We start from the raw sequence: 27,057 nt of genomic DNA, 5'->3' as shown, positions 1-27,057 counted from the left end.
CCCTCCTGCCTCCGCAGCCCAGAAGGAGCTTGGGGTTTGGGTGACCTTGCCTGGCTGCTGACGCCCCACCGGCTGTAGGTGCTATGGGCATCTGACATCCCACTATCACGACACTATGAGACACATTCCAATAAAACAAACAGTGTGCACACGCCTCCACGGTCGCTTCATAGCCTCCCCTGAGGAGGCGTGGCTGGGCAACCTGTGTGTCCTGAAGAATATCCTCGCACCTGACCTCGGGGTCCGGGGGAAGAGATAGTGTCTTAGTCTGAGTTATCCCGGTTACTCGGCTAACCGGATCATTCTCTTGTATATATGAAGGTTAGGGTTAATGTTAGTAGAGCCATGGACAATATTTCTCTGTCTTTTTTGTAGAAAATCCCAGAAACTCTGTAGGTTTCACATTTTGAAAAGTATTAGAATGTTAAAATGTGAGAAAACATTAGAACAAGAAACAGAAACAAGAAAAACAGAGACTGTGGAGCTGTGTCCTCGGGTTGAAGGCATTAGTTTGGCACTTAGTCTAAACAAGTTAGACTAACTTTTGCTCATTTCACTAAAGGTGCTCCAGTCTGCCACCCATGTGAAATTTTCTAAATCCGTTGTAATGAACAATTCATAAAATTTTACACTAAATCCAGATTACAATGGTTTTAACTCAGCATCAGCCCAAATCATCTCTGTTGGATTATAGAGGAAACAGCGGCCATTGTAATCCGTCCAACCACTGGGACAGGATGCTGCCCTCTTGATTACATGACTCTGATCTAAGGAAGAACCAGTTTTATTAATGCACTGGTGAGACAGTTTGACAAAACCTCTGAATGTGAAGAAAAAAAACTGCTGGGGTTATTACAATATTATTATATTATATTATTACAATATTACCATTGCATTAAATATCATTGTATATTACATTACTTATTGTCTTTAACAGGACGTTAGTAACTTGTCTTATTCTGTGGCTGCCGGTTTATGACACCTCTATTTTAATATTACTTTACAAAAGATCTGGTTCAACTTTCAAACAAGAGATCATGAATGTGGATCATAAAGATAACAATAGCAGCATATCTGTGCTAATTAATTTGTCCATCGTGGGCTCAGTGTTATATAGATGTCCTCCTCATCTTTGTCCTCCTGGTCAGTAACCTTTGAACCTATCTCAGATTGGTCCGTGGCTGAATATGTTCTTTTGTTCACAGACGGCACATGAAGCTGATTTATAGTCAACTAGTAGAGTACTAGACACCTGAACATTAGATTAGCTATCAGAGCAGCAGAGCTGCCTCCTAATGACTCCAAATAACATACTGTACTTTTGAATTTAGCATTTATTCAGCATCAATGTTATTTTCAGAGCTTTCAACCAGTTCTTACAGCAGCTTTATTGTTGGCTTTACATGAGTTAGTTACAGTTTCTAATCTGCTGTGAGCTAATTAGCTGACTTAGCTCCACCAGTGTCAGCTACAAATAACGAACAAATCCTTTTGCTTTATACCTTAAAATTAATTAATTTTAAACTTAATACATTTTCTATATTTTTGTGCACACCAGCTTCCTCTGTGCCCTGTGAGGATTTTCTCCAAGGCTGATGAAGTCGTCAGCCACAGATGAAAATCCTGTTTTTGAATATAAATCTGTGAACTGTATCCCATGCAGTCATTTTAACTTTACCCTGTTTCACAAGTTAACACAAGCACTTCTCACATAAATGATCACAAATTGTTTTGTTTTACGCTTTTTATTATACACATATTGAAGTATAACAAGGACAAGGAGGGTGGTTGACAAGGAGGGTCCCTGTTCTGTGTGGTTTCAAAGCCCCGCAACTTTAGTTCATTTTCTGGCACGATCAGATGAACCCCGTGGAAGCTTCATGAGGCTTCAGCTGCCATCCCTAATTTTCCATGTAATGGTGTCATGATTCCCACTCCTCCTGCCTGTCTACCTCTGATTTCCTGGTTTGTCCGTTCCCTGTTTTCTCTCGCTCTTCTCTCCGGTGACCTGTTTATTGCCATTTGCCTGCACCTGTTTCTCCCCTGTCCATTTATTAGCAGGTCCGTGGGTCTCTTAGTTTGCCAGATAGTCTCACATCAACCTGAAAGAGGACCTGTCCAGCACTAACTGTTGGACTGATTATCTTTTATGACCCCTGCCTGACCGAGAACCTGTCTATGCCGGACTCTCCCTCGTTGGACCTGCCTTCTGTCCTGACCACCCTCTGCTAACCTCTGGTACCCTGAGTGTTTTCCTCTCTGAACTGTATCACTCCTGGCTCTGTCTCCCAGGATAGTAATCACATTCCCTACTACTCTCCAAATCCAGCCCTTCAATCCCATCCAGCCTAGTTAACACTAACCTCTTACAAGGGTTAGAAAAGTTTATGATTACCCCACTCTCCTTTACCATTTCATATTCCAGATCAGATCCCAAAACTCTACACTTAACCCTTTTTTACAAGTGTTATGCACCCACCAGCCACTCGATCATTCCTGTCACACCTGACAGCAATGTATCCACTGACACTAAAATCTCTCTTTCACAGTTGTACCTCCTACATCTCAGCATAACATGTTCCACTGTTCCAAGACCATCTCTCCACCCAGAACTATTTGCAAAGTTGAACCGAAGGAACTGCCAGTGGCCGGGCCAGATGATGATGTGGAAGTAGGCTTCTTTAAAGTCCACTTCCGGGGCATGGTAAGCATCCTGCACCTCAGGTCTGAGGAAGCACTTAAGGTCACTGAGGTCCAGGATTGGGTGGAGGCCGCCGTCCTTCTTGGGAACCAGCAAGTAACATGAGAAGAAGCCTGCGGAGGCATTCCCCACCAACACCTCCCCCACTGTGGCCTTCTGGAGGAGGGTCGATGGCTCCACAATGAGGATGGCAGCGTGATAGGGAGCGGTCACTGTCGTAAACAACGGGAAGGATGTCACGCCATGCTGAAAAACTGTGCAACCTGTGCAAGGCGGCAGGCCTGGCAAAATGGCTGCTCACGATGACCTGTGACCCTCGCTGCTCTAGCGACAAGGCCTGTAAACACTGGATCTGGAGAAGAGTCATTGCCATAGCTGAAAACTGCCGATAGGGGAGGCCAGCCTGAACAAGGGACCAGTAATTGAGTCACTTCGACCCTCCCAAAAAGTCTGGGAGAACCAAGGAGGAGACAAAACCGGGGCTATTCCCCCGGTCTGACGGGGAAAATTGGCTGGCCTGACCCCCACCAGACAAGGGCTAAAGTCGCCATCGATGACTTCTCATGCCACTTCCACTAGCCCACTACACACACAAAGACTGGCGAGGGATCGCTCACCCATGCCAGGAGGAGAACAGACCGGCGAATAGGTGCAATAAGTTCTGTTGGCAGCACTGCAAGATTTGTTGATGCCAGCTGCCTTATAACCCCACAGAAGAAGAAAAAGATAGTCTTGGAGTTGCAGGGTGGGAGTGGAGCTCTGGTTTTGACGAGCAGAAACCCCCGGTGATCGAGTTAGCTAACGTAACTCTGTGAAGCGTCACAATTTTTAGTCAGGAGAAGCGTGATAGACTCACATATTATCTAGAGAAGTGTCAAAGTGGTTTTAGGAAACGGAGAGTTACTATGGATCCAGTGTCATGTTTGTAGCACGAGATAAGAAGGGTTCATGCGAACTAAGAGCTGGTAGTGGCCGTGTTTTTTGATGTAGAGAAAGCTTATGACATGATGTGGAAGGATGGGCTGATGATTAAGCTACACAGGTTGGGAGTGGGTGGACTAGAGCTACTCTCCATTCAAAAAGAGCATCTGCTCTTTTTGACACTTAATTGTTATGTTTGAATTCCTCGTGTGTGTTTGTAAAACTAACTGTTTTTGCGCTAAAAAGCAATGATCAGAGAAATGGACTTATGTAGACTGATTATTTCTATACCTCCATCTTTTATGTAGTAATCCATGTTTCTTTCACCACTTAAGAAACAGTCATTTAGTTCTTCACCCTTAAAAACTTGAAAAACAGCTGTTCTGTAAGTCTCACTCTTCACACCTGCCAGAAACATTAACACTTTTGTCCACATTTGTCACGGGGCTGGGATCAGACTCCATGACCAGACACCACTTGGAAAACAGGATGAGTTTAAAGAAGTTTATAAGAGAAAATAATAAAATAATAACGTGAAGAATCGCAGCTAAAGAGGAACGGCTTCGGGTGTGTGTGGAGGTCTAGGAGAAGAGAGAGTAAGCCGGGTTCACACTGTATCGAATACTAATATCATATGGTGAGACTCACTGGAGTATGATGGGTGCAGATGTACCAGATGACAAGTGGTTACCTGAGTTAGAGCAGCGACGTGAGCCAGGAAGTGAAGAGATGGCGAGGGGATGATGAACCGGAAGTGGTGTGGAGGTGAGGGGCAAGAGGTGAAGATGTGTCACAATCCAAGATGGCTGGTGAAAATCAAACAGGACGTGGAGCTGAGAGAAGCAGGTGGAAACAGAACATCCTGGGGCACAGAGCTAAAGCCTAATGGCTGCTTACAGGGACGTGTAAAGTCAATGCAGAAGCACAATGATCAAGCAATCCAACATTTACAATCCAAACATACGAGTAATAAGGCAGCCAGGGGTAAAACACAAATAAGCTGCTCCAGGAGGAAGTTGACAGTAGATACAAAGACAGAATCTAGGAGTCGGTCCAAAGTCATACACAGAGAGGTCCAACAAGGAGGCAGAGTAGGACACGGGGAGGGACTGGAGAAAGAAGCAGGTCAAATACAGGGAGGAAGGCAAGTCGAGAAGGAGAGCAATTCAGGTTAGGGCAAAACACACACAGTAAAAGATAATCAGTCCAACTGTTAGTGCTGGATAGACTCACTCCCAGGTTGGTGTGAGACTATCTGGCAAACTAAGAGACCCAAGGACCTACTAATTGCAGTGTTTTATCAGCAGGACAATAGTGGCTGAAATTGTTGAGTGTTTCTTTAAAATACCAACTTTATTTATCATTCACTAGAGACTCTGTGAAAATATAAAGTCAAGCCGAAGTTAAATAGATCGTTTACTCTGCTACAGAATACACTTCAGACATAATAACAAAAAAAAACAAACAACATTAACAGTTGCATTCATTTCTCATCAAGCTCTTGTATTGATGATGGGGTTGAGCTGCTACATACATTAGTTACACAGATTCTTAAGCTCTTCATTATCTAAATGAAGTAGCACATCAACTATCAACAGTCATTTAACAGCTGGTCTAAAGCAAAAAGATTTGTTCGTTATTTGTAGCTGACACTGGTGGAGCTTTGTCAGCTAAAAAGGCCTCACAGCAGATTAGAAACTGTAACTAACTCATGTAAAGCCAACAATAAAGCTGCTGTAGGAACTGGTTGAAAGCTCTGAAAATAACATTGATGCTGAATAAATGCTAAATTCAAAAGGCCTCGCGTAGCATTCACACAAGTACAAGTACAGTATGTTAGTTGGAGTCATTAGGAGGCAGCGCTGCTGCTCTGATAGCTAATCTAATCTTCAGGTGTCTAGTACTCTACTAGTTGACCATAAATCTGCTTCATGTGCCGTTTGTGAACAAAAGAACATATTCAGCCACGGACCAATCTGAGATAGGTTCAAAGGTTACTGACCAGGGGGAGAAAGATGAGGAGGACATCTACGTCTGACACCAGAGACAGTCTCATCTCATTTGACCATTTTTACCAGAGTAGAGTAGGTTACTTAATAGCTAACAACACACAGATCAGTCGTTTGCAGTTCTTACAAGAAATATTTAGTTGCCGAATAGAAAATGTGAGTAAATGTAACTTTAAAATTACAGAAGCACATTTGTAAAAAAAACAAGTAGGCACCCAGTCAGTAAAATGGATGTTCACAAAGTTAAGTAAATTTGACTTTAAGAAAGATGTTGGAATAGTTCAAATGATGTAGATCACAGCACAGATATGCTGCTGTTGTTATCTTTATGATCTACATTCATGATCTGTTCTTTGGAAGTTGGGCCGGATCTTCTGTAAAATAATATTTAAATAGAGGTGTCGTAAACTGGAGCCAGACAAGTTACCAACGTCGTGTTAAAGACAGTAATTAATGAAATATACAATGATATTTAATGCAATAGTAATATTGTAATAATATAATAATATAACAGTATAATATAATGTAATAATATTACAATGACTCTGCTTTGATACGTTGGTGTTAAATAACACTGACTTTTTTTTTTTTTTTTTTAAGTTTTTGTGGCTCTTTTATTTGCTTTTTTCTACAGAGGAGCTTATTAAACATTTCCAGAGAAATTCATGTATATTTACCCACGGTACCAACACCCTGTTGTACTTATATTCTCTGCAAATATTTACACCTGCTTCACATGGGCTTTGGAACAAATGGTCAGTTCATCCATCCAACAAACAGCTTTCCTACCTACTTACATTTTATTATCCACTGGTTACAGTTTGTCTGATAATGTAGTTCACTCCAAAACTTAAGATATTCAGTAATAAATCCCACAGCGTATTAGACAGAGACAAAATATGTGACACCTTTTTTAAATTTCTCTTCACTATCGAGTGATAAAATGTTCCAAAATCTGAAAAATCATAAAATGTTTCTCTGTGTTAGGTTTAATTTTTCCATCTATCCTTCATCTTTTATTCTTTATCTTTTCCTTTTTCACCATCTCATTCTTTTAACTTTACCTTTCATCTTTTTCTTTGGACTTTTGGTTTATCTGACTTTGACTCATTCACCACACGACTTCACATGTAGCCATATCATTTACAGCTCCTTATATATTACAGTGGGTGGAGTGTGTTAAGATGTTTGTCTCAAACTAACAGAGCTCATTCTCAAAGGTATAAAGTCTGGTCTTTGTCTTGTTCGACAGTCACACAGAGGAAGACTGAAGCTCCACGCTGACACTGAGGAGACAGGTTCGCTTCAAGACGTTTTTTCCCGTCTACATTCAGACATCGACAGCATGAATTACAGTTGTAGACGACATTATTATATGTTATATCTAGTGTAGTGTTCACATTCACATTACTAACATGTTTGTTTCTCTTTGATGAAGATAATTATCATCACCTCCACCATGAAGATGCTGACTGTGTCTCTGCTTGTCTGTGCCATGATGGCTCTGACCAGAGCTGCTGGTGAGTATTGTTCAGAGCTAAGACCAGGAAAAGGCAACTTAAAATGAAATAAAATGAGCACTTTCTGATGAGACATTTCTTCATTACTCATTTATAAATAATTTAAAAAACCAAAGTCCTTCATGAGAACAGTGTTTATGATGCACAGTCGTCGTAAATCCTCCTTCAGAATGACACTTTTGTGTTTTCAGCAGTAGTTTTTCCTCTTTATGTTCTCTTGTTTGTTCTACTTGCTACTGCTGCAAAATACATTTGCCCTTTGGAGATAATTAAGTTGTTTTTTGAATAATTCATTGATAAATTACCATCAAATGCTTGATTTGATTGCTGTTTATCAAATGGGACAAAAGAAAGAGCAACTTCAGTGTTATTGTGCACGGTGGTGGATCAACAGCAGATGATCTGAGTCACTAAGTGTCACTAAGCCTGATACAAAGATCCAAGAAGGTAAGCTGGTCAGTTTTTGTTTAAGTGTTATTGTGCACGGTGGTGCATCAATAGCAGTTGAGTTGATGCCATTTTTACCAGAGTAGAGTAGGTTACTTAATAGCTAACAACACACAGATCAGTCGTTTGCAGTTCTTAGAAGAAATATTTAGTTGCCGAATAGAAAATGTGAGTAAATCTAACTTTAAAATTACAAAAGCACGTTGGTAAAAAAAACAAGTAGGCACTCAGTCAGTAATATGGATGTTCACAAAGTGAAGTAAGTTTGACTTTAAGAAAGACGTTGGAATAGTTCAAATGATGTAGATCACAGAACTATCTTAACTAAGAAAACTTCATTATGAAAAAATATGTTGACTTTACTTATAATAAATAGTTTGATTTTACTTAAAAAATCTATTTCCTACGGACAAAAGAGTAAATAGTTCATACAAGGACTAGTTTTATTTGATCTGCGTTATAAAAGCTCCCTAATTTTTTAAAATCGATCCAAAAGGATATTTTTATCAGTCTAGGTTGTATTTCTATGAGTTGGCTAACAGTTGGCATCTCATAACTATAGGTCATATAACTGAGAACTGTGGACATTTGTAGATGCATCAGAGACTTCCCCGAATCTTTACATCCCATTGACTATACGCTAGAGTTTTTTTCAAACTGTCTCACCAGTGCATTAATAAAAACCTTTTTTTCTGCATTTTTCCTTAGATCAGAGTCATGCAATCAAGAGGGCAGCATCCTGTCCCAGTGGTTGGACTGCTTACAATGGTCGCTGTTTCCTCTATGTTCCAACAGAGATGACTTGGGCTGATGCTGAGGTAAAACCATCGTAATCTGGATTTAGTGTAAAATTTAATAAATTATTCATTAAATGGATTTAGAAATGTCACATAGGTGGCAGACTGGAGCATTTTTAGTGAAATGAGCAAAACCCTCTTCAGACTAATATTCTTTATAATGAATTAGTGCCAAACAAACACCTTTAATCGAGGACACAGCTCCAAAGTCTCTGTTTTTCTTGTTTCTGTAGAAAAACTGTCTGTACCATGGTGGAAACCTTGCATCAGTGCACAGCTTTGAAGAGCATCATGTGATTCAGAGTATGATACTGAAGCTCACTCATGCATATCCACTGACTTGGATCGGAGGCTCCGATGCACAACAGGTACAGTTATTAAATAATACATTTGTTTAAAACATACAAGCAATTGAAATCCTCCAATTGTTTTCTAGGAGGGCACTTGGTTTTGGAGTGATGGTACAGCTTTCAGGCTTCAATACTGGGCTCCAGGACAGCCCAATAACCTGGGTTCAGGACAGCACTGTTTGCTGATGAACTTTGGAGGTAAATTCATTTTTTGATAAACATTTTATTTTTTTATGTTGGAGCAGGGTTTGATGTTGAATAAATAGGAGCAGCCACATAACCTCTGTTGCTGACTGTAACCAGAGAGCTCAGTTTATAATGCAATTTGCAATTTTGAAAAGCTTAAAAAACAAGGTTTTTATTTTGAATGTCTCAAATCTGCAGGACAATGATCTCACTATGTCAGATGAATAGATTTTTAGAGTTTTGCAGTAACTTACTCTTCTTCTCTAACTATTCAGATCAAATATCTTTTCCTACAAATTACCCATAATTTAACACATCCTGTAGTGTTAAAGACAACAGCTACTCTCTCCATTCAAAAAGAGTATCTGCTGTTTCCAACACTTAATTGTGTCAAATATATACACAATTTATGTCTAAATAACCATTCAATGTTTTTTTCCACAGATCTGAAGAAATTTGAAGATCATCACTGCTCTTACAGAAAAGCATCTGTTTGCGCCAAAAAGCAATGATAAGAGATCAGAGTTATGTAGACTTGTAATTATTGTTTGTGTATCTCCATCTTTTCTGAAGTAATCCATGTTTCTTTCACTGCTTTAGAAACACGGTCATTTAGTTCTTCACTCTTAAATAAAGAAGCTCAAGCATTGAAAAACAGCTGTTCTGTGATTCTCACTCTTCACACCTGAAGCACACAGAAGCATAAACCTTATTACACATATAACACTTTAATCCCCATTACATGGAGATTAATTTCCAATAAACAGAGATGATTAAAATGCAGTGTCTTCTTGACAGTAGTTCCCCATCCCCATTCACCTGTCACTCCAGGCAGCAGCCTGGGTGGAGCTTGGGGCCTGGGTGATATTGGCCAGTAGCTCACAACCTTCCGCCGACGTCCCACTATCATGAACTATCCACTATCACTTGTGGGTACCACCTCCAGTTTCAGCGCCGGCCTCCAGTGACATCCTTCCTGTTGTTTATGACAGTGACTGGTCCCCAGCATGCTGCCATCCTCAGGGAGGAGCTCTCCTTCCTCCTCCAGAAGGACACAGCGGTGGAGGTGTTGACGGTGGCCTTCGCCCAATTATGGACCTTCGCGGCCTCAACCGCTTTTTAAGACCCGAGGTGTAGGATGCTTACCATGCCCCAGGAGTGGACCTCAAAGATGCTGCTTCCACGTTCCCATCTAGCTCAGCCACTAGCCGTTCCTTAGCTTTGCTTTTGCCAGAGGAGTGTATTTGTGTGTGTTGGTTGTGTTTTGGGTGCTGCCTTTTTGGCATATCTGTGGCAGCCTGGACCTTCATCCGTTGCGCAGTCCTGGCTCCCCTCAGGGCACCCTGGTCGGCCTGTATATATGTGCCTAGTTCTGGTGTAGGGTTTTTTTGATGTCACCACCTTCTCTTTTGGATCTCTGGTGTCCACGTAACCTTACTCTTGCTGTTGCAGGGTGACTTAAAGAGCGTACCGTACCTATAAATAGCTCCAGATGGAGAGAGTTTCACTCACAGAAACCCGGTTACTCGGCTAACCGGATCATTCTCTTGTATATATGAAGGCTAGGGTTAATGTTATTAGAGCCATGGACAATATTTCTCTGTCTTTTTTGTTGAAAATCCCTGAAACTCTGTAGATTTGACATCTTGAAAAGTATTAGACTGTTAAAATGTGAGAAAACATCAGAACAAGAAACAGAAACAAGAAAAACAGAGGCTTTGGAGCTGTGTCTTCGGGTTGAAGGCATTAGTTTGGCACTAATTCATTATAAAAAATGTTAGTCTGAAGAGGGTTTTGCTCATTTCACTGAAGGTGCTCCAGTCTGCCACCTATGTGAAACTTTCTAAATCTGTTTGAATAAATAATTACACATTTTACACTAAATCCGGATTACGATGGTTTTACCTCTGCATCAGCCCAAGTCATCTCTGTTGGAACGTAGAAGAAACAGTGGCCGTTATAACCAGTCTAACCACTGGGACAGTGGATTGCATGACTTGCATGAATTGCATGACTCTGATCAAAGGAAGCATACATAAAATGTCAATCAACAAAGAACCAGTTTTATTAATGCACTGGTGAGACAGTTTGACAAAACCTGTCAAGAGCCGTGAGAGTGAACCAAAATGTAAAAAGTGCAGCAGTAAAACATAATCAGAAAACGCTAAGAAACAAAAACTGACCAGCTTACCTTCTTGGATCTTTGTATCAAGCTCTGCTGGTGGAACAGCTGCAAGTTTGATACAACACTTAGTGATCATCTGCTGTTGATCCACCACTGTGCACAATAACACTTAAGTTGCTCTGTCTTTTGTCCCATTTGATAAACAGCAATGAAATCAAGCATTTGGTGGTTATTTGTCAATAAATTATACAAAAAAAAAACCAACTGTATTATCTCCAAAGGGCAAATGTATGTGCAGCGGTAGCAAGTAGAACATAAAGAGGAAAAATACAAACTAAAACTCATCTGCTGTGTCATTCTGTCATTCTGAAGGAAGATTTACGACAACTGTGCAGCATGAACGCTGTTCTCATGAAGGACTTTGATCTTTTAAATTATTTATAAATTAGTAATGAACAAATGTCTCATCAGAAAGTGCTCATTCTATTTCATTTTAAGTTTCCTTTTCCTGGTCTTAGCTCACAATAATACTCACCAGCAGCTCTGGTCAGAGCCATCATGGCACAGACGAGCAGAGACACAGTCAGCATATAACATATGATAATGTCGTCTACAATTGTAATTCATGCTGTCGATGTCTGAATGTAGACGGGAAAAAAACGACTTGAAGCGAACCTGTCTCCTCAGTGTCAGCGTGGAGCTTCAGTCTTCCTCTGTGTGAGTGTTGAACAAGACAAAGACCAGACTTTATACCTTTGAGAATGACCTGTGTTAGTTTGAGACAAACATCTTAACACACTCCACCCACTGTAATATATGAGGAGCTGTAAATATATGACTACATGTGAAGTCGTGTGGTGAATGAGTCAAAGTCAGATAAACCAAAAGTCCAAAGAAAAAGATAAAAGTCAAAGGAATTAGATTGTGAAAAAGGAAAAGATAAAGAATAAAAGATGAAGGATATGTGGAAAAATAAAACCTAACAAAGAGAAACATTTTATGATTTTTCCAATTTTGTAACATTTTATCACGACTCGATAGTGAAGAGTACATTGTAAAATGTGTCACATATTTTGCCTCTGTCTAATACGCTGTGGGATTTATTACTGAATATCTTAAGTTTTGAAGGGAACAACATTATCAGACAAAATGTAACCAGTGGATGATAAAATGTAAGTAGGTAGAAAAGCTGTTTGCTGGGTGGATGGGTGGACTGACCATTTCTAGATTAACTGCTCTGTAGAAATAACAAATAAAAGAGCCACAAAAGAGCAACAAAACAACAAAAACACCACAGTATAAAAGCGTCGTATCTACTATTAGGTAACACTAATTGGTAACCAAAAGTAAAGTGTGGCAATAAGAACTGCTGGTCCTACTTAAAAAACCAAAGGTGAAGGTTATTACAATAATATTATATTATATTATTATTACAATATTACCATTGCATTAAATATCATTGTATATTTCATTACTTATTGTCTTTAACAGGACGTTGGTAACTTGACTTATTCTGTGGCTCCAGGTTACGACACCTCTATTTAAATATTATTATTTTACAGAAGATCCGGTTCAACTGTCAAACAAGAGATCATGAATGTGGATCATAAAGATAACAATAGCAGCATATCTGTGCTAATTAATTTGCCCAGGGTGGGCTCAGTGTTATATTAGTATATAGTCAATGGGATGTAAAATTCTGGGAAGTCTCTCATGTAACTACAAATGTCCACAGCTCTCAGATATAAGACCTATAGTTATGAGATGCCAACTGTTATCACACTGATAAACATACAACCTAGACTGATAAAAATATCCTTTTGGAGCTTTTATATTGCAGATCAAACAAAACTAGTCCTTGTATGAACTATTTACTGTTTTGTCTGTAGGAAAAGATTTTTTTAAGTAAAATCAAACTATTTATTATAAGTAAAGTCAACATATTCTTTCCTAATGAAGTTTTTTTAATTAAGATAGTTTATTGATCTACATCATTTGAACTATTCCAACGTCTTTCTTAAAGTCAAACTTACTTCACTTTGTGAACATCCATATTACTGACTGGGTGCCTACTTGTTTTTTTACCAATGTGCTTCTGTAATTTTAAAGTTAGATTTACTCACATTTCCTATTCGGCAACTAAATATTTCTTGTAAGAACTGCAAACGACTGATCTGTGTGTCGTTAGCTATTAAGTAACCTACTCTACTCTGGTAAAAATGGTCAAATGAGATGAGACAGTCTCTGGTGTCAGACGTAGATGTCCTCCTCATCTTTCTCCCCCTGGTCAGTAACCTTTGAACCTATCTCAGATTGGTCCGTGGCTGAATATGTTCTTTTGTTCACAGACGGCACATGAAGCTGATTTATGGTCAACTAGTAGAGTACTAGACACCTGAAGATTAGATCAGCTATCAGAGCAGCAGCGCTGCCTCCTAATGACTCCAACTAACATACTGTACTTGTACTTGTGTGAATGCTACGCGAGGCCTTTTGAATTTAGCATTTATTCAGCATCAATGTTATTTTCAGAGCTTTCAACCAGTTCCTACAGCAGCTTTATTGTTGGCTTTACATGAGTTAGTTACAGTTTCTAATCTGCTGTGAGGCCTTTTTAGCTGACAAAGCTCCACCAGTGTCAGCTACAAATAACGAACAAATCTTTTTGCTTTAGACCAGCTGTTAAATGACTGTTGATAGTTGATGTGCTACTTCATTTAGATAATGAAGAGCTTAAGAATCTGTGTAACTAATGTATGTAGCAGCTCAACCCCATCATCAATACAAGAGCTTGATGAGAAATTAATTCAACTGATAATGTTTTTTTTGTTAATATGTCTGTGTTTGCTGCAGCAAAGTAAAAGATCTATTTAACTTCAGATTGACTCTCTGTTAATTAATTTTAAACATCTCTGTTCAAAAAGTAATTAATTATAAACTTAATAATTTTTCTATATTTTTGTGCACACCAGCTTCCTCTGTGCCCTGTGAGGATTTTTTTCCAAGGCTGGTGAAGTCGTCAGCCACAGATGAAACAGGCTGAAACCCAGCACAGTTGAGAAAATCCTGTTTTTGAATATAAATCTGTGAACTGTATCCCATGCACTCATTTTAGCTTGACCCTGTTTCACAAGCACACCCCTCTCACTTTATATTTATTATTCACAAGGTAACACAAGCACTTCTCACATAAATTATCACAACTTGTTTTGTTTTACGCTTTTTATAATACACATATTGAAGTATAACAAGGACAAGGAGGGTGGTTGAAGCAGATGATATACTTGCAGTGCAGCATCAGATGTCCCTGTTCTGTGTGGTTTTAAAGCCCCGCAACTTTAATTCATTTTCAGGCACGATCAGATGAACCCCGTGGAATCTTTGAGGCTTCAGCTGCCATCCCTAATTTTCCATGTAATGGTGTCATGATTCCCACTCCTCCTGCCTGTCTACCTCTGATTTCCTGGTTTGTCCGTTCCCTGTTTTCTCCCGCTCTTCTCTCCGGTGACCTGTTTATTGCCATTTGCCTGCACCTGTTTCTCCCCTGTCCATTTATTAGCAGGTCCGTGGGTCTCTTAGTTTGCCAGATAGTCTCACATCAACCTGAAAGAGGACCTGTCCAGCACTAACTGTTGGACTGATTATCTTTTATGACCCCTGCCTGACCGAGAACCTGTCTATGCCGGACTCTCCCTCGTTGGACCTGCCTTCTGTCCTGACCACCCTCTGCTAACCTCCGGTACCCTGAGTGTTTTCCTCTCTGAACTGTATCACTCCTGGCTCTGTCTCCCAGGATAGTAATCACATTCCCTACTACTCTCCAAATCCAGCCCTTCATTCCCATCCAGCCTAGTCAACACTAACCTCTTACAAGGGTTATAAAAGTTTATGATTACCCCACTCTCCTTTACCATTTCATATTCCATATCAGATCCCAAAACTCTACACTTAACCCTTTTTTACAAGTGTTATGCACCCACCAGCCACTCGATCATTCCTGTCACACCTGACAGCAATGTCTCCACTGACACTAAAATCTCTCTTTCACAGTTGTGCCTCCTACATCTCAGCATAACATGTTCCACTGTTCCGAGACCATCTCTCCACCTGGAACTATTTGCAAAGGTGAACCGAAGGAACCACCAGTGGCCAGATGATGATGTGGAAGTAGTCTTCTTTAAGGTCCACTGGTAGGGCATGGTAAGCATCCTGCACCTCAGGTCTGAGGAAGAGATTAAGGCCACAGAGGTCCAGGTTTGGGTGGAGACCGCTGTCCTTCTTGGCAAGTACCATGAGAAGAAGCCTGCAGAGCCTGCATCCCCCACCAACACCTCCCCAACTGTGCCCTTCTGGAGGAGGGAGGAAAGCTCCACCATGAGGATGGCAGCATGCTGTGGCGTGGTCACTGTCATAAACAACGGGAAGGATGTCATGGTGCGCTGAAAAACTGGCGGGATGCCGCCGACAACCTGTGAAAGGCCTGGGAAATGCCTGCTCACAATGACCGGTGACCCTCGCATCTATAGCGACAAGGCCTGTAAACACTGGATCTGGAAAAGAGCCACTGCCATAGCTGAAAACTGCCGATAGGGGAGGCCAGTCTGACCAAGGGACCAGTAATTGAGGGAGAGGTCACTTCGACCCTCCCAAAACTCTGCGAGACCCAAGGAGGAGACAAGGCTATTCCCCCCCGTCTGATGGGGAAAAACCAGCTGGCCTGAGTCCCATCAGTCAATGGCTAAAGTCGCCGCTGGTGACGCTTCATGCCACTTCCACTAGCCCACTGCACCAGCTAACAGCGCAACGAGTCACCGCTCAAACAGCCAAATGGTCATTTTTCCACACAAACAACAGCAAGCACAAGCAGCGCCCAATAGCAGATGTACACACATAAAGACCGGTGAGGGATTGCTCACCCACACCAGGAGGAGAACAGACCGGCGAAGCGGTGCAATAAGTTTCCTATAAATGGAAGCAATGCAAAATCTTGCCTTGTAACCCCAGAGAAGAAAAGAAAGATAGTCTTGGAGTTGCAGGTTGGGAGTGGAGCTCTGGTTTTGATGAGCAGAAACCCCCGGTGATCAAGTTAGCTAACTTAACTCTTTGACGCGTCACAATTTTTGGTCATGAGATAGATGGCGATATTTAAAATTAAAATTAAGAAGCACAGAAGGGTAGAAGATGGAGAAGTGGTTGGGGTAGTGGTGTATGGGGGTATCAGTATACTCATCCCTACTAAGTATCGGCTACAATGGCGAAGTTTGAGTCAGGGACAGAGAGTCTTAATAGTATGGATTGTTGTTACTGTTTAATGGAGTATAGGGAATGGCCAAAAGGTTGGAAGGAAGCATTTATACTTATAACATTATAACAGAAACCAGGAAAGAATCCAAGCAAACCTGGAGGTTATAGGCCCATAGCTTTGTTTTAGAAAAGGGGATGTTATTATGGATCCAGTGTCATGTTTGTAGCACAAGATAAGAAGGGTTCATGTGAACTAAGAGCTGGTAGTGGCCGTGTTTTTTTAATGTAGAGAAAGCTTATGACATGATGTGGAAGGATGGGCTGATGATTAAACTACACAGGTTGGGAGTGGGTGGAAGAATGTTTAACTGGATAAGAGACTTTCTGGATAATCAAGTATCCAGGTTAAGGTGGGCCGGGGTCATCCAGCAAATCTGATGTGGATAGTGGAACTCCCTAAGGAAGCATAATTAGTCCAACTTTAATTTTGGCTCTGATTAATGATATATGTGATGAGGTGCCTCTGGACTTCGGAAGATCATTGTTTGATGACGATGGAGCATTATGGAAGACGGGAAGAAATTAAATACAACAAAGTGCAGGAGGAGATAAAACAAGTGGAGAAATGGGGATTTAGATTTTCAACAGAGAAGTTCAAGGTAATGTTTTATACGGAAAAGAGGGAAAAACAACAGTGCGAGTTAAAGTTATATGGAGCTGTATTAGAACAGGTGGATTTTCTTCATTTTTTGGGGATGAACTTTGATTTCAGGCTAACCGTGAAAGAGAATTCATGATGGAGGACTTCAGGAGGGGAGGCCTACAGACAAATGATTTAAATAATATTTTGAATAGTAGACGCTTGGATAGACGAAGTGTCTCCAACTTCTTAAGAACATCTGGACTCATGAAGAGAATTTGTAATAAGTTTCCTACTGATGATGCCAGCTATGCAACATTTTTGGATACCGGCTGCCTTAAAACCCCAGAGAAGAAGAAGATAGTCTTAGATGAAAGAACAGCTTTTGAATAGCTGTCCACTGTAGTGAGGACTATAAAGGAAAGGGTTAAAACATCTTTTCCAAACTCCCCATAAACACATCCTGTACTGTAGAAGACTAGAGCTACTCTCCATTCAAAAAGAGCATCTGCTCTTTTTGACACTTAATTGTTACGTTTGAATTCCTTGTGTGTGTTTGTAAAACTAACTGTTTTTGCTCTAAAAAGCAATGATCAGAGAAATGGACTTATGTAGACTGATTATTTCTATATCTCTATCTTTTATGTAGTAATCCATGTTTCTTTCACCACTTAAGAAACAGTCATTTAGTTTTTCACCCTTAAAAACAGTTATTCTGTAAGTCTCACTCTTCACACCTGCCAGGAGGTAGTTGACAGTAGATACAAAGTCAGAGTCTAGTAGTCAGTCCAAAGTCATACACAGAGAGGTCCAACAAGGAGGCAGAGTGGGACACGGGGAGGGACTGGAGACAGGAGCAGGTCAAATACAGGGAGGAAGGCAAGTCGAGAAGGAGAGCAATTCAGGTTAGGGAATACACTCACGGTTCCCAAGGTTCACGCTAAGGCAGATCCAGATAATGGGGAATGTGAGTCCTATCCTGGGAGACAGAGCCAGGAATGACACAGTTCAGAGAGGAAAACACACACAGATAATCAGTCTGACGGTTAGTGCTGGACAGACTCGCTCTCAGGTTGATGTGAGACTATCTGGCAAACTAAGAGATCCACGGACCTGCTAATTAAGGGACAGGGGAGAAACAGGTGCAGGCAAATGGCAATAAACAGGTCACCTGGAGAAGAGCGAGAGAAAACAGGGAACAGACAAGATAAGATGTCAGAGATGTTTAAATGCAGTGTTTTATCAGCAGGATAATAGTGGCTGAGATTGTTGAGTGTTTATTTAAAATACTAACTTTATTTCCCATTCGTTAAAGACTGTGAAAATTTTACTCTGTTACAGAATACACTTCAGACATAATAACAAAGAACAAAAAAGCTTTGTCAGCTAAAAAGGCCTCACAGCAGATTAGAAACTGTAACTAACTAATGTAAAGCCAACAATAAAGCTGCTGTAGGAACTGGTTGAAAGCTCTGAAAATAACATTGATGCTGAATAAATGCCAAATTCAAAAGGCCTCGCGTAGCATTCACACAAGTACAAGTACAGTATGTTAGTTGGAGTCATTAGGAGGCAGCGCTGCTGCTCTGATAGCTAATCTAATCTTCAGGTGTCTAGTACTCTACTAGTTGACCATAAATCTGCTTCATGTGCCGTCTGTGAACAAAAGAACATATTCAGCCACGGACCAATCTGAGATAGGTTCAAAGGTTACTGACCAGGGGGAGAAAGATGAGGAGGACATCTACGTCTGACACCAGAGACTGTCTCATCTCATTTGACCATTTTTACCAGAGTAGAGCAGGTTACTTAATAGCTAACAACACTCAGATCAGTCGTTTGCAGTTCTTACAAGAAATATTTAGTTGCCGAATAGGAAATGTGAGTAAATGTAACTTTAAAATTAAAGAAGCACATTGGTAAAAAAAACAAGTAGGCACCCAGTCAGTAATATGAATGTTCACAAAGTTAAGTAAATTTGACTTTAAGAAAGACGTTGGAATAGTTAAAATGATGTAGATCACAGAACTATCTTAACTAAGAAAACTTCATTAGGAAAAAATATGTTGACTTTACTTATAATAAATAGTTTGATTTTACTTAACTACTTTACTAAAAAATCTATTTCCTACAGACAAAACAGTTCGTAAAAGTTTTTTTTGATTATAAAAGCTCGCTAACTTTTTAAAATCGATCAAAAAAGATATTTTTATCAGTCTATGTTGTATTTTTATAAGTTGGCATCTCATAACTATAGGTCATATAGCTGAGAGCTGTGGACATTTGTAGTTATATCAGAGACTTCCCAGAATCTTTACATCCCATTGACTATATACTAATATAACACTGAGCCCACCCTGGGCAAATTAATTAGCACAGATATGCTGCTATTGTTATCTTTATGATCCACATTCATGATCTCTTGTTTGGAAGTTGAACCGGATCTTCTGTAAAATATTATTTTACTAAACTAATATTGACCTAATATTGAAAACATTCTTTTGTGGCTCTTTTATTTGCTTTTTCTACAGAGTAGCTTATTGAACATTTCCAGAGGAGTTAATCTAGAAACAGCTTTCCTACCTACTTACATTTTATCATCCACTGGTTACAGTTTGTCTGATAATGTTGTTCCCTTCAAAACTTAATATATTCAGAAATAAATCCCACAGCGTATTAGACAAAATATGTGACACCTTTTTTAAATTTCTCTTTACTATCGAGTCATGTGATCAAATGTGACAAAATTGGAAAAATCATGAAATGATTCTCTTTGTTAGGTTTTATTTTTCCACCAATCCTTTATCTTTTATTCTTTATCTTTTCCTTTTTCATAATCTAATTCCTTTGATTTTCATCTTTTTCTTTGGACTTTGGGTTTATCTGACTTTGACTCATTCACCACACGACTTCACATGTAGCCATATCATTTAGAGCTCCTCATATATTACAGTGGGTGGAGTGTGTTAAGATGTTTGTCTCAAACTAACACAGGTCATTCTCAAAGGTATAAAGTCTGGTCTGTGTCTTGTTCGACACTCACACAGAGGAAGACTGAAGCTCCACGCTGACACTGAGGAGACAGGTTCGCTTCAAGATGTTTTTTCCCGTCTACATTCATCGACAGCATGAATTACAGTTGTAGACGACATTATCATATCTTATATCTAGTGTAGTGTTCACATTCGCATTACTAACATGTCTGTTTCTCTTTGATGAAGATAATTATCATCACCTCCACCATGAAGATGCTGACTGTGTCTCTGCTTGTCTGTGCCATGATGGCTCTGACCAGAGCTGCTGGTGAGTATTATTGTGAGCTAAGACCAGGAAAAGGCAACTTAAAATGATATAAAATTAGTACTTTCTGATGAGACATTTCTTCATTACTGATTTCTAAATCATTAAAAAAAAAATTTAAATCAAAGTCCTTCATGAGAACAGTGTTTATGATGCACAGTCGTCATAAATCCTCCTTCAGAATGACACTTTTGTGTTTTCAGCAGATGAGTTTCAGTTTGTATTTTTTCTCTTTATGTTCTCTTGTTGGTTCTACTTGCTACTGCTGCAAAATACATTTGCCCTTTGGAGATAATAAAGTTTTTTTTTTGGTATAATTCATTGACAAATTACCACCAAATGCTTGATTTGATTGCTTTTCATCAAATGGGACAAGAGACCGAGCAACTTAAGTGTTATTGTGCACGGTGGTGGATCAACAGCAGATGATCTGAGTCTAAGTGTTGTGTCAAACTTGCAGCTGTTCCACCAGCAGAGCTTGATACAAAGATCCAAGAAGGTAAGTTGGTGAGGTTGTTTCTTAGTGTGTTCTGATTATGTTTTACTGCAGTTTAGAGAGTTTACAGAGGTTTAGTCAAACTGTCTCACCAGTGAATTAATAAAACTGGTTCTTCCATAGATCAGAGTCATGCAATCAAGAGGGCAGCATCCTGTCCCAGTGGTTGGACTGGTTACGATGGCCGCTGTTTCCTCTATGTTCCAACACAGATGACTTGGGCTGATGCTGAGGTAAAACCATTGTAATCTGGATTTGGTGTAAAATTTAATTAATTAATCATTACAATAGATTTAGAAAGTTTCACATGGGTGAAAGACTGGAGCACCTTTAGTGAAATGACTGAAGACTTTGTTTAGACTAATATTCTTTATAATGAATTAGTGCCAAATAAACACCTTTAATCGAGGACACAGCTCCAAAGTCTCTGTTTTTCTTGTTTCTGTAGAAAAACTGTCTGTACCATGGTGGAAACCTTGCATCAGTGCACAGCTTTGATGAGCATCATGTGATTCAGAGTATGATACTGAAGCTCACTCATTCATATCCACTGACTTGGATCGGAGGCTCCGATGCACAACAGGTACAGTTATTAAATAATACGTATGTCGAACCCTTTTATGCATGAGTTATGAGAACTTTACAAAAAAATAATACTTTTTTTATATATAAAAAAACATTAATAGTACTGATCTGATGTTTTCTCGCATTTTAATACTGTTGAAACTATGACGTTTTTGGATTTTCTACAAAAAGTCAGAGAAACACTGTCCTTGGCTCTAGTAACACGAACCCATGCATATACAAGAGAACAGCTTTTGAGTAGCTGTCCACTGTAGTGACCACTATGCAGGAAAGGGTTAAAACATACAAGCAATTGAAATCCTTCATTTTCTAGGAGGGCACTTGGTTTTGGAGTGATGGTACAGCTTTCAGGCTTCAATACTGGGCTCCAGGACAGCCTGATAACATGGCATCAGCACACTGTTTGCTGATGAACTTTGGAGGTAAATTCATTTTTTGATTTTTTAGTTTTGACATGTTAGTTTTTTATGTTGGAGCAGGGTTTGATGTTGACTAAATAGGAGCAGGCACATCACCTCTGTTGTTGATGCATAATAATACAATTTGAAATTAGAAAAAATATCCTCCTTTTATTTGGAAAAGCTTAAAAAAACAAGGCTTTTATTTTGAATGTCTCAAATCTGCAGGACACTGATCTCACAATGTCAGATGAGTAGATTTTTAGAGTTTTGCAGTAACTTACTCTTCTTCTCTAACTGTTCAGATCAAATATCTTTCCAAACTACAAATTACCCACAATTCAACATATCCTGCAGTGTTAGTGACTAGAGCTACTCTCTCCATTCTTTAACACTTAATTTCAAATAGAAGACAACTTCAATTCACAGAGCCAAAAAAAAAATCATGTATGATCCATATGTGAGTTATATGTTTGTTTGACTTCCTTGTGTGTGTTTGTTTAAACCTTGAATTATATACACAATTCATGCCTAACAATGTTAACAATATTTTAATGTTTTTTCCACAGATCTAAAGAAATTTGACGATCAGCCCTGCTCTTACAGAAAAGCATCTGTTTGCGCCAAAAAGCAATAATCGGAGAAATGGAGTTATGTAAACTGATGATTATTTGTGTATCTCCATCTTTTCTGCAGTAATCCATGTTTCTTTCACCGCTTTAGAAACACAGTCATTTAGTTCTTCACTCTTAAATAAAGACGCTCCAGCATTGAAAAACAGCTGTTTGTGAGTCTCACTTTTCACACCCGCCAGAAGCATAAACCTTATTACACACACAACTTTAAACACTTCATTACATGAAAATTAATTTCCATTACACAGAGATGTTTAAAATGCAGTGTTTGATCAGCAGGACAATAGTGGCTGAGATTGTTAAGTGTTGATTTAAAACACTAACTTTATTTCTCATTTGTTAGAGACACTGTGAAAATATAAAGTCAAGCCGAAGTTAAATAGATCTTTTACTCTGTTACAGAATACACTTCAGACATAATAACATTAACAGCTGCATTAATTTCTGATCAAGTATTGATGATGGGGTTGAGCTGCTACATACATTAGTTAACAGATTCTTAAGCTCTTCATTATCTAAATGAACTAGCACATCTTCTATCAACAGTCATTTATCAGCTGGTCTAAAGCAAAAAGATTTGTTTGTTATTTGTAGCTGACACCGGTGGAGCTTTGTCTGCCTATTTTCACATTTTCACATGACTGAAATGGCTTAAGACCAAGACCAACCACTTCAAATTAGAAATAAGACTTTGGTAGTTATAGTTAAAGTCAATGCGTTAATATTCAGAACATTTAGTTTAACATTTGTAGTATGGTCATATAAATTCCAGCACACTGTTTGTTGCATTATTGCTTCCTGCTGGTCTGGTAATGTAATTGCTTCCTTTGTTGCTGACATGGTGTTTACATTCGCATTACTAACATGTCTGTTTCTCTTTGATGAAGATAATCATCATCTTGAACATTTGCATCACCTCCACCATGAAGATGCTGACTGTGTCTCTGCTCGTCTGTGCCATGATGGCTCTGACCAGAGCTGCCGGTGAGTATTATTGTGAGCTAAGACCAGGAAAAGGCAACGTTACATTTCTAATCTGTGTGAGTTATACAACATGGAGGTCCGGCTTTCTAATATTTATTAATAAATAATAACATAATATATATATATATATATATATATATATATATATATATATATATATATATATATATATATATATATATATATATATATATATATATATATATATATATATATATATATATATATATAATATTAATGACATGTTGATCTGAGCAAAGGGGTCTTTAAGAGGTCAAAGGGAGACTACTACTCAACATAGTTTGAACACAAACTGTCCTCTATCCCCACTGTCCTACTCATTTCTGTAGAAAAAGTGCCAGATCTGCCTTGGAAACCTCGCATCAGTTTTCATCTTTGAAGAGCATCATGTGATTCAGAGTATGATACTGAAGCTCACTCATTCAGATCCATTGACATGTTTTGGAGGCTCAGATGCACAACAGGTACAGTACGATATTGACTAGACAAAATCTCTAAGTTAAAACCATACTGAACTGCAATATACACATTATGTTGAGTCAACACCAAAGGCAAGGTATGATTTTATTTCGGTTTATCCTTTTCTTGTGAATTATTTCAATGTTTTGCCATTGTTTTGTTTTGGATTAATTCCTTTTACCCAGCAATTGTAATACACTGACAACCAAAGCAGTATAATCTATTCCAAAATCCTTCAATATAAAAATGACTGTGTGATAAGAAATTTGATGATCAGCTCTATAGTCATAAAAGACCATTTGTCTGTGTCAAAAGAAAATCTTGCAAAACACTGATAACTCTGAACCTGCAGCTTTTTGTTCACCTTCATTTTTTTCTTCATCATATAAAGGCCTTTACATGTATTAATGCATATTTCTATCCTTTTGCTGTAACATTCTTTAATGAGCAAATGTGGCCTTTTACAGTAGGTCTTACATTGTGAGTTTGCTGCTTTCTCATGACTTATTCATATATTAAAAGGCTCAAGCATTGACACAAACTATTCTGTGAGTCATTTCTCATTAGTTAAGCAGATTAACATTGGGGAAATGGCTAAAAATGAAATGACTTGTGTGTATCTTTGTATATATAATGTGTAGATATAGGTTCCGCTGTGTTCATCAGTGTTCTTCACACCGCATTAAGACCACCAAAACACTTAGTCTCAATGACCACACCTCTATTTGTCATTTAATATTTACACTATTAATATTTTTTTTCATTGTTTTCAAAATGCATGGTGCAATTTCTTTTTAAACAACATGGCCAGGTCTTCACAAATCAAACTAAGCAGCACCTTGTGTAACATAGTAAAAACAGTCTGCAGCTCATAGTGTTTGTTTTTAGAGCAGTACTGTATGTCGCTTTGCATCTTCCGCCAGCTCTGGATTTATTAGAGAGGAAATGCGATTACATCAGCATCCCCGGAGAGGGAACATTGATAGGATCAATATTCTCCAAGCTGTGAGCTTTATACTTTGACCAGTTCAAAGAGGAATCGACAGGCGACGATTGGTTCAAACAAGTTTAACTTAAACATTTTAGGTGTTTTCAAGGAGGTCTGGGAAACAGGAACCGAAGGGGGAGATCGAGCAGGTTAGCGTCAGAGACTGATCACTGTGGGACAGTGTTGACAGATGACGCAGTCCACAGAGGAGGAAGGCAACTGGTGAGTGGCGGCAGTGACACTGAGAGGCCGGGAGAGAACAACTTCACAATCCACAATAACGAGGTCCAAGAAACAAGCAACAGGTCAGGGTGATTAGGTCAGAGGTCAGTTTTCACGTCAAATCGGGATCAGGTTTTCAGGAATCTGAGAACTCACAAGAAACAAATGGCTGAAGAGTCGCTTGTGTTGAAGTTGCACAACGTGGCCAGGGAGAGTGGACTGCAGATCTTTTTTTTTTTTCAGCTGTCATTTTGTTGATTGACACATTGTCAGAGTATTTCATTTCTCAGTTCTCCTGCTGGAGACCTTTTTTCTGATTCTTCCTCTTGCTAGGTATTCATTTCCTCTCTCTCAGTACTGACTCCAGACTGGGGACTTTCAAGACCTACCACACCTGGTTCCCACCACATCCTCTATTTTTTGTTGTCCACTACGTATCCTCTTTTCTGTTCACAGCACACCCACACATAAACACCCTTTGGCCTTATATTTATTATTCCCTACCAACAGGAGCCCCTAAGCACAGTTCCCATAACTGCACACACATACACACAGTTTCTAAATGTGCTGATGACATGGCTGAAGCCCAGTGGGTCAGACTATAATTAGAGGAGCAACAGGAATCTCCCCATGTCTGAACATGTGCCCCTTCATCTGCACTTAATAGGTGCTTTGATTTACTAAGTCGTGACGTCAACCCACGAATGCCATGGAGCACAACGGTGTTTGTTAACTTTAACATAAATAAGATATACAATAAACAACAACACTACATTGTTTTCAGTTTGGTTTACTTTTGCATAGGTACAAATGTCAGGGTGTATGATTGAGGTTTACTTAGTTCAGGATCAGAAACCTGGTCCAGTTTCACTTTAGTCTTTAAATCCACAATTAGTAGAGATGTAGGAAAAGAAAGTTTCAGTTGCACTAATAAAGAGTGAGGGAAACATAAATCCTAACACAGCCGGTGTAGACATCCGTGTTGTATTAAAACTGAAATGTTTTGTCCCATGGCTACTGATCATACAGCTAGTAAAATGGACAGTTGGATAGTTAGTTGGAACAAAATCATTAAGTTGTGCATAAACTCCCAGCTTTAATTCACTAATTAATTACAATGTTATTCATTTATTAACAATTTAATGGGTATTGGATGAATCGCTTAGGCATTACAAACACTTTTTATAGATCTCCAATGTAAGATTTAACTGACATAATCACAAATTGAATGAGTTGTAAGGATAGAGTCAATGACTCTCATCTGTGAACCCACAGACCCCACCCGTACCTGGGGCCCGAGGCTACCACAGCACATCTACACTTCCTGTTGTTTCAGGCCCCAGGAACTAACACATACAATTGCAACTGGGAAATTACCTTCTTTGCACTTTACAGGTTTTCTGTATAAATTGGTTGTGAAATGTGACATTTCCGTGTTTACGAAATAGAGTCATGACCTTTCATGTCTTATTGAACACACAGTATTGAACACACTATTAAGCATAAAGAGCATCACCCAGCTTCTAATGAGCTTCAGCTGTCAGACAGCCACCCTGATGTTATGTATGACTTAATACAACTGGGAATTCATCTTCCATTTAATGATGACAAATGATCCAGGTCCGAAAACAGTAGTCCCAAGTCATCATGCAATACTTTTGGGACGATGTTTTCATGTACGCTTACTCTTTTTTTACACCATCCTTGCGTGTGTGCTGTTTGTTCTTCCCAAACAATTCTATGTTTGTCTTATCTGTCAACAGGACATTTGTCAGGTGTTGTGGACTGTAAAGGTGGTCTTTGGCAAACCTCAGGTGTGCTACAATGTCTTTTTTTGGAAAGCAATGGCTTCCGCTGTGGTGTCCTGCCATGGACACCATGTTTGTTAAGTATGGTTGGTTCGTGAACAGAGACGTCAACCAGCTCCAAAAAATCCTAAATGAATCCTTTAAGTGTGTTTTTTTACTTCTGTGGAGACTAGTCACATCATCAAATCATCTCCATTTCTAGACAATGTGTCTACCTGTAG

The 27,057-nt window shown here is 39.2% G+C and overlaps 2 protein-coding genes across 2 annotated transcripts; both read left to right on the top strand.

Annotated features, from left to right (window-relative positions):
• The first annotated feature begins 7,090 nt into the window (after positions 1-7,090).
• LOC113157804 (ladderlectin-like) lies at positions 7,091-9,443 on the top strand. The gene is made up of 5 exons (XM_026353425.1): positions 7,091-7,151; positions 8,307-8,416; positions 8,629-8,763; positions 8,832-8,943; positions 9,376-9,443. Exons 1-5 carry the CDS (start codon positions 7,091-7,093, stop codon positions 9,441-9,443), a joined length of 486 nt encoding a protein of 161 aa, XP_026209210.1.
• A 10,739-nt stretch (positions 9,444-20,182) lies between these two features.
• LOC113157802 (type-2 ice-structuring protein-like) lies at positions 20,183-22,356 on the top strand. The gene is made up of 5 exons (XM_026353424.1): positions 20,183-20,243; positions 20,860-20,969; positions 21,185-21,319; positions 21,635-21,743; positions 22,289-22,356. The coding sequence occupies exons 1-5, from the start codon at positions 20,183-20,185 to the stop codon at positions 22,354-22,356; spliced, it is 483 nt and encodes a 160-aa protein (XP_026209209.1).
• The last annotated feature ends 4,701 nt before the right edge of the window (positions 22,357-27,057 follow it).

This window comes from Anabas testudineus, chromosome 18, assembly GCF_900324465.2.
Source record: "Anabas testudineus chromosome 18, fAnaTes1.2, whole genome shotgun sequence".
Taxonomy (NCBI): Eukaryota; Metazoa; Chordata; class Actinopteri; order Anabantiformes; family Anabantidae; genus Anabas; species Anabas testudineus.
This window is presented reverse-complemented; position numbering and strand designations above follow the sequence as displayed.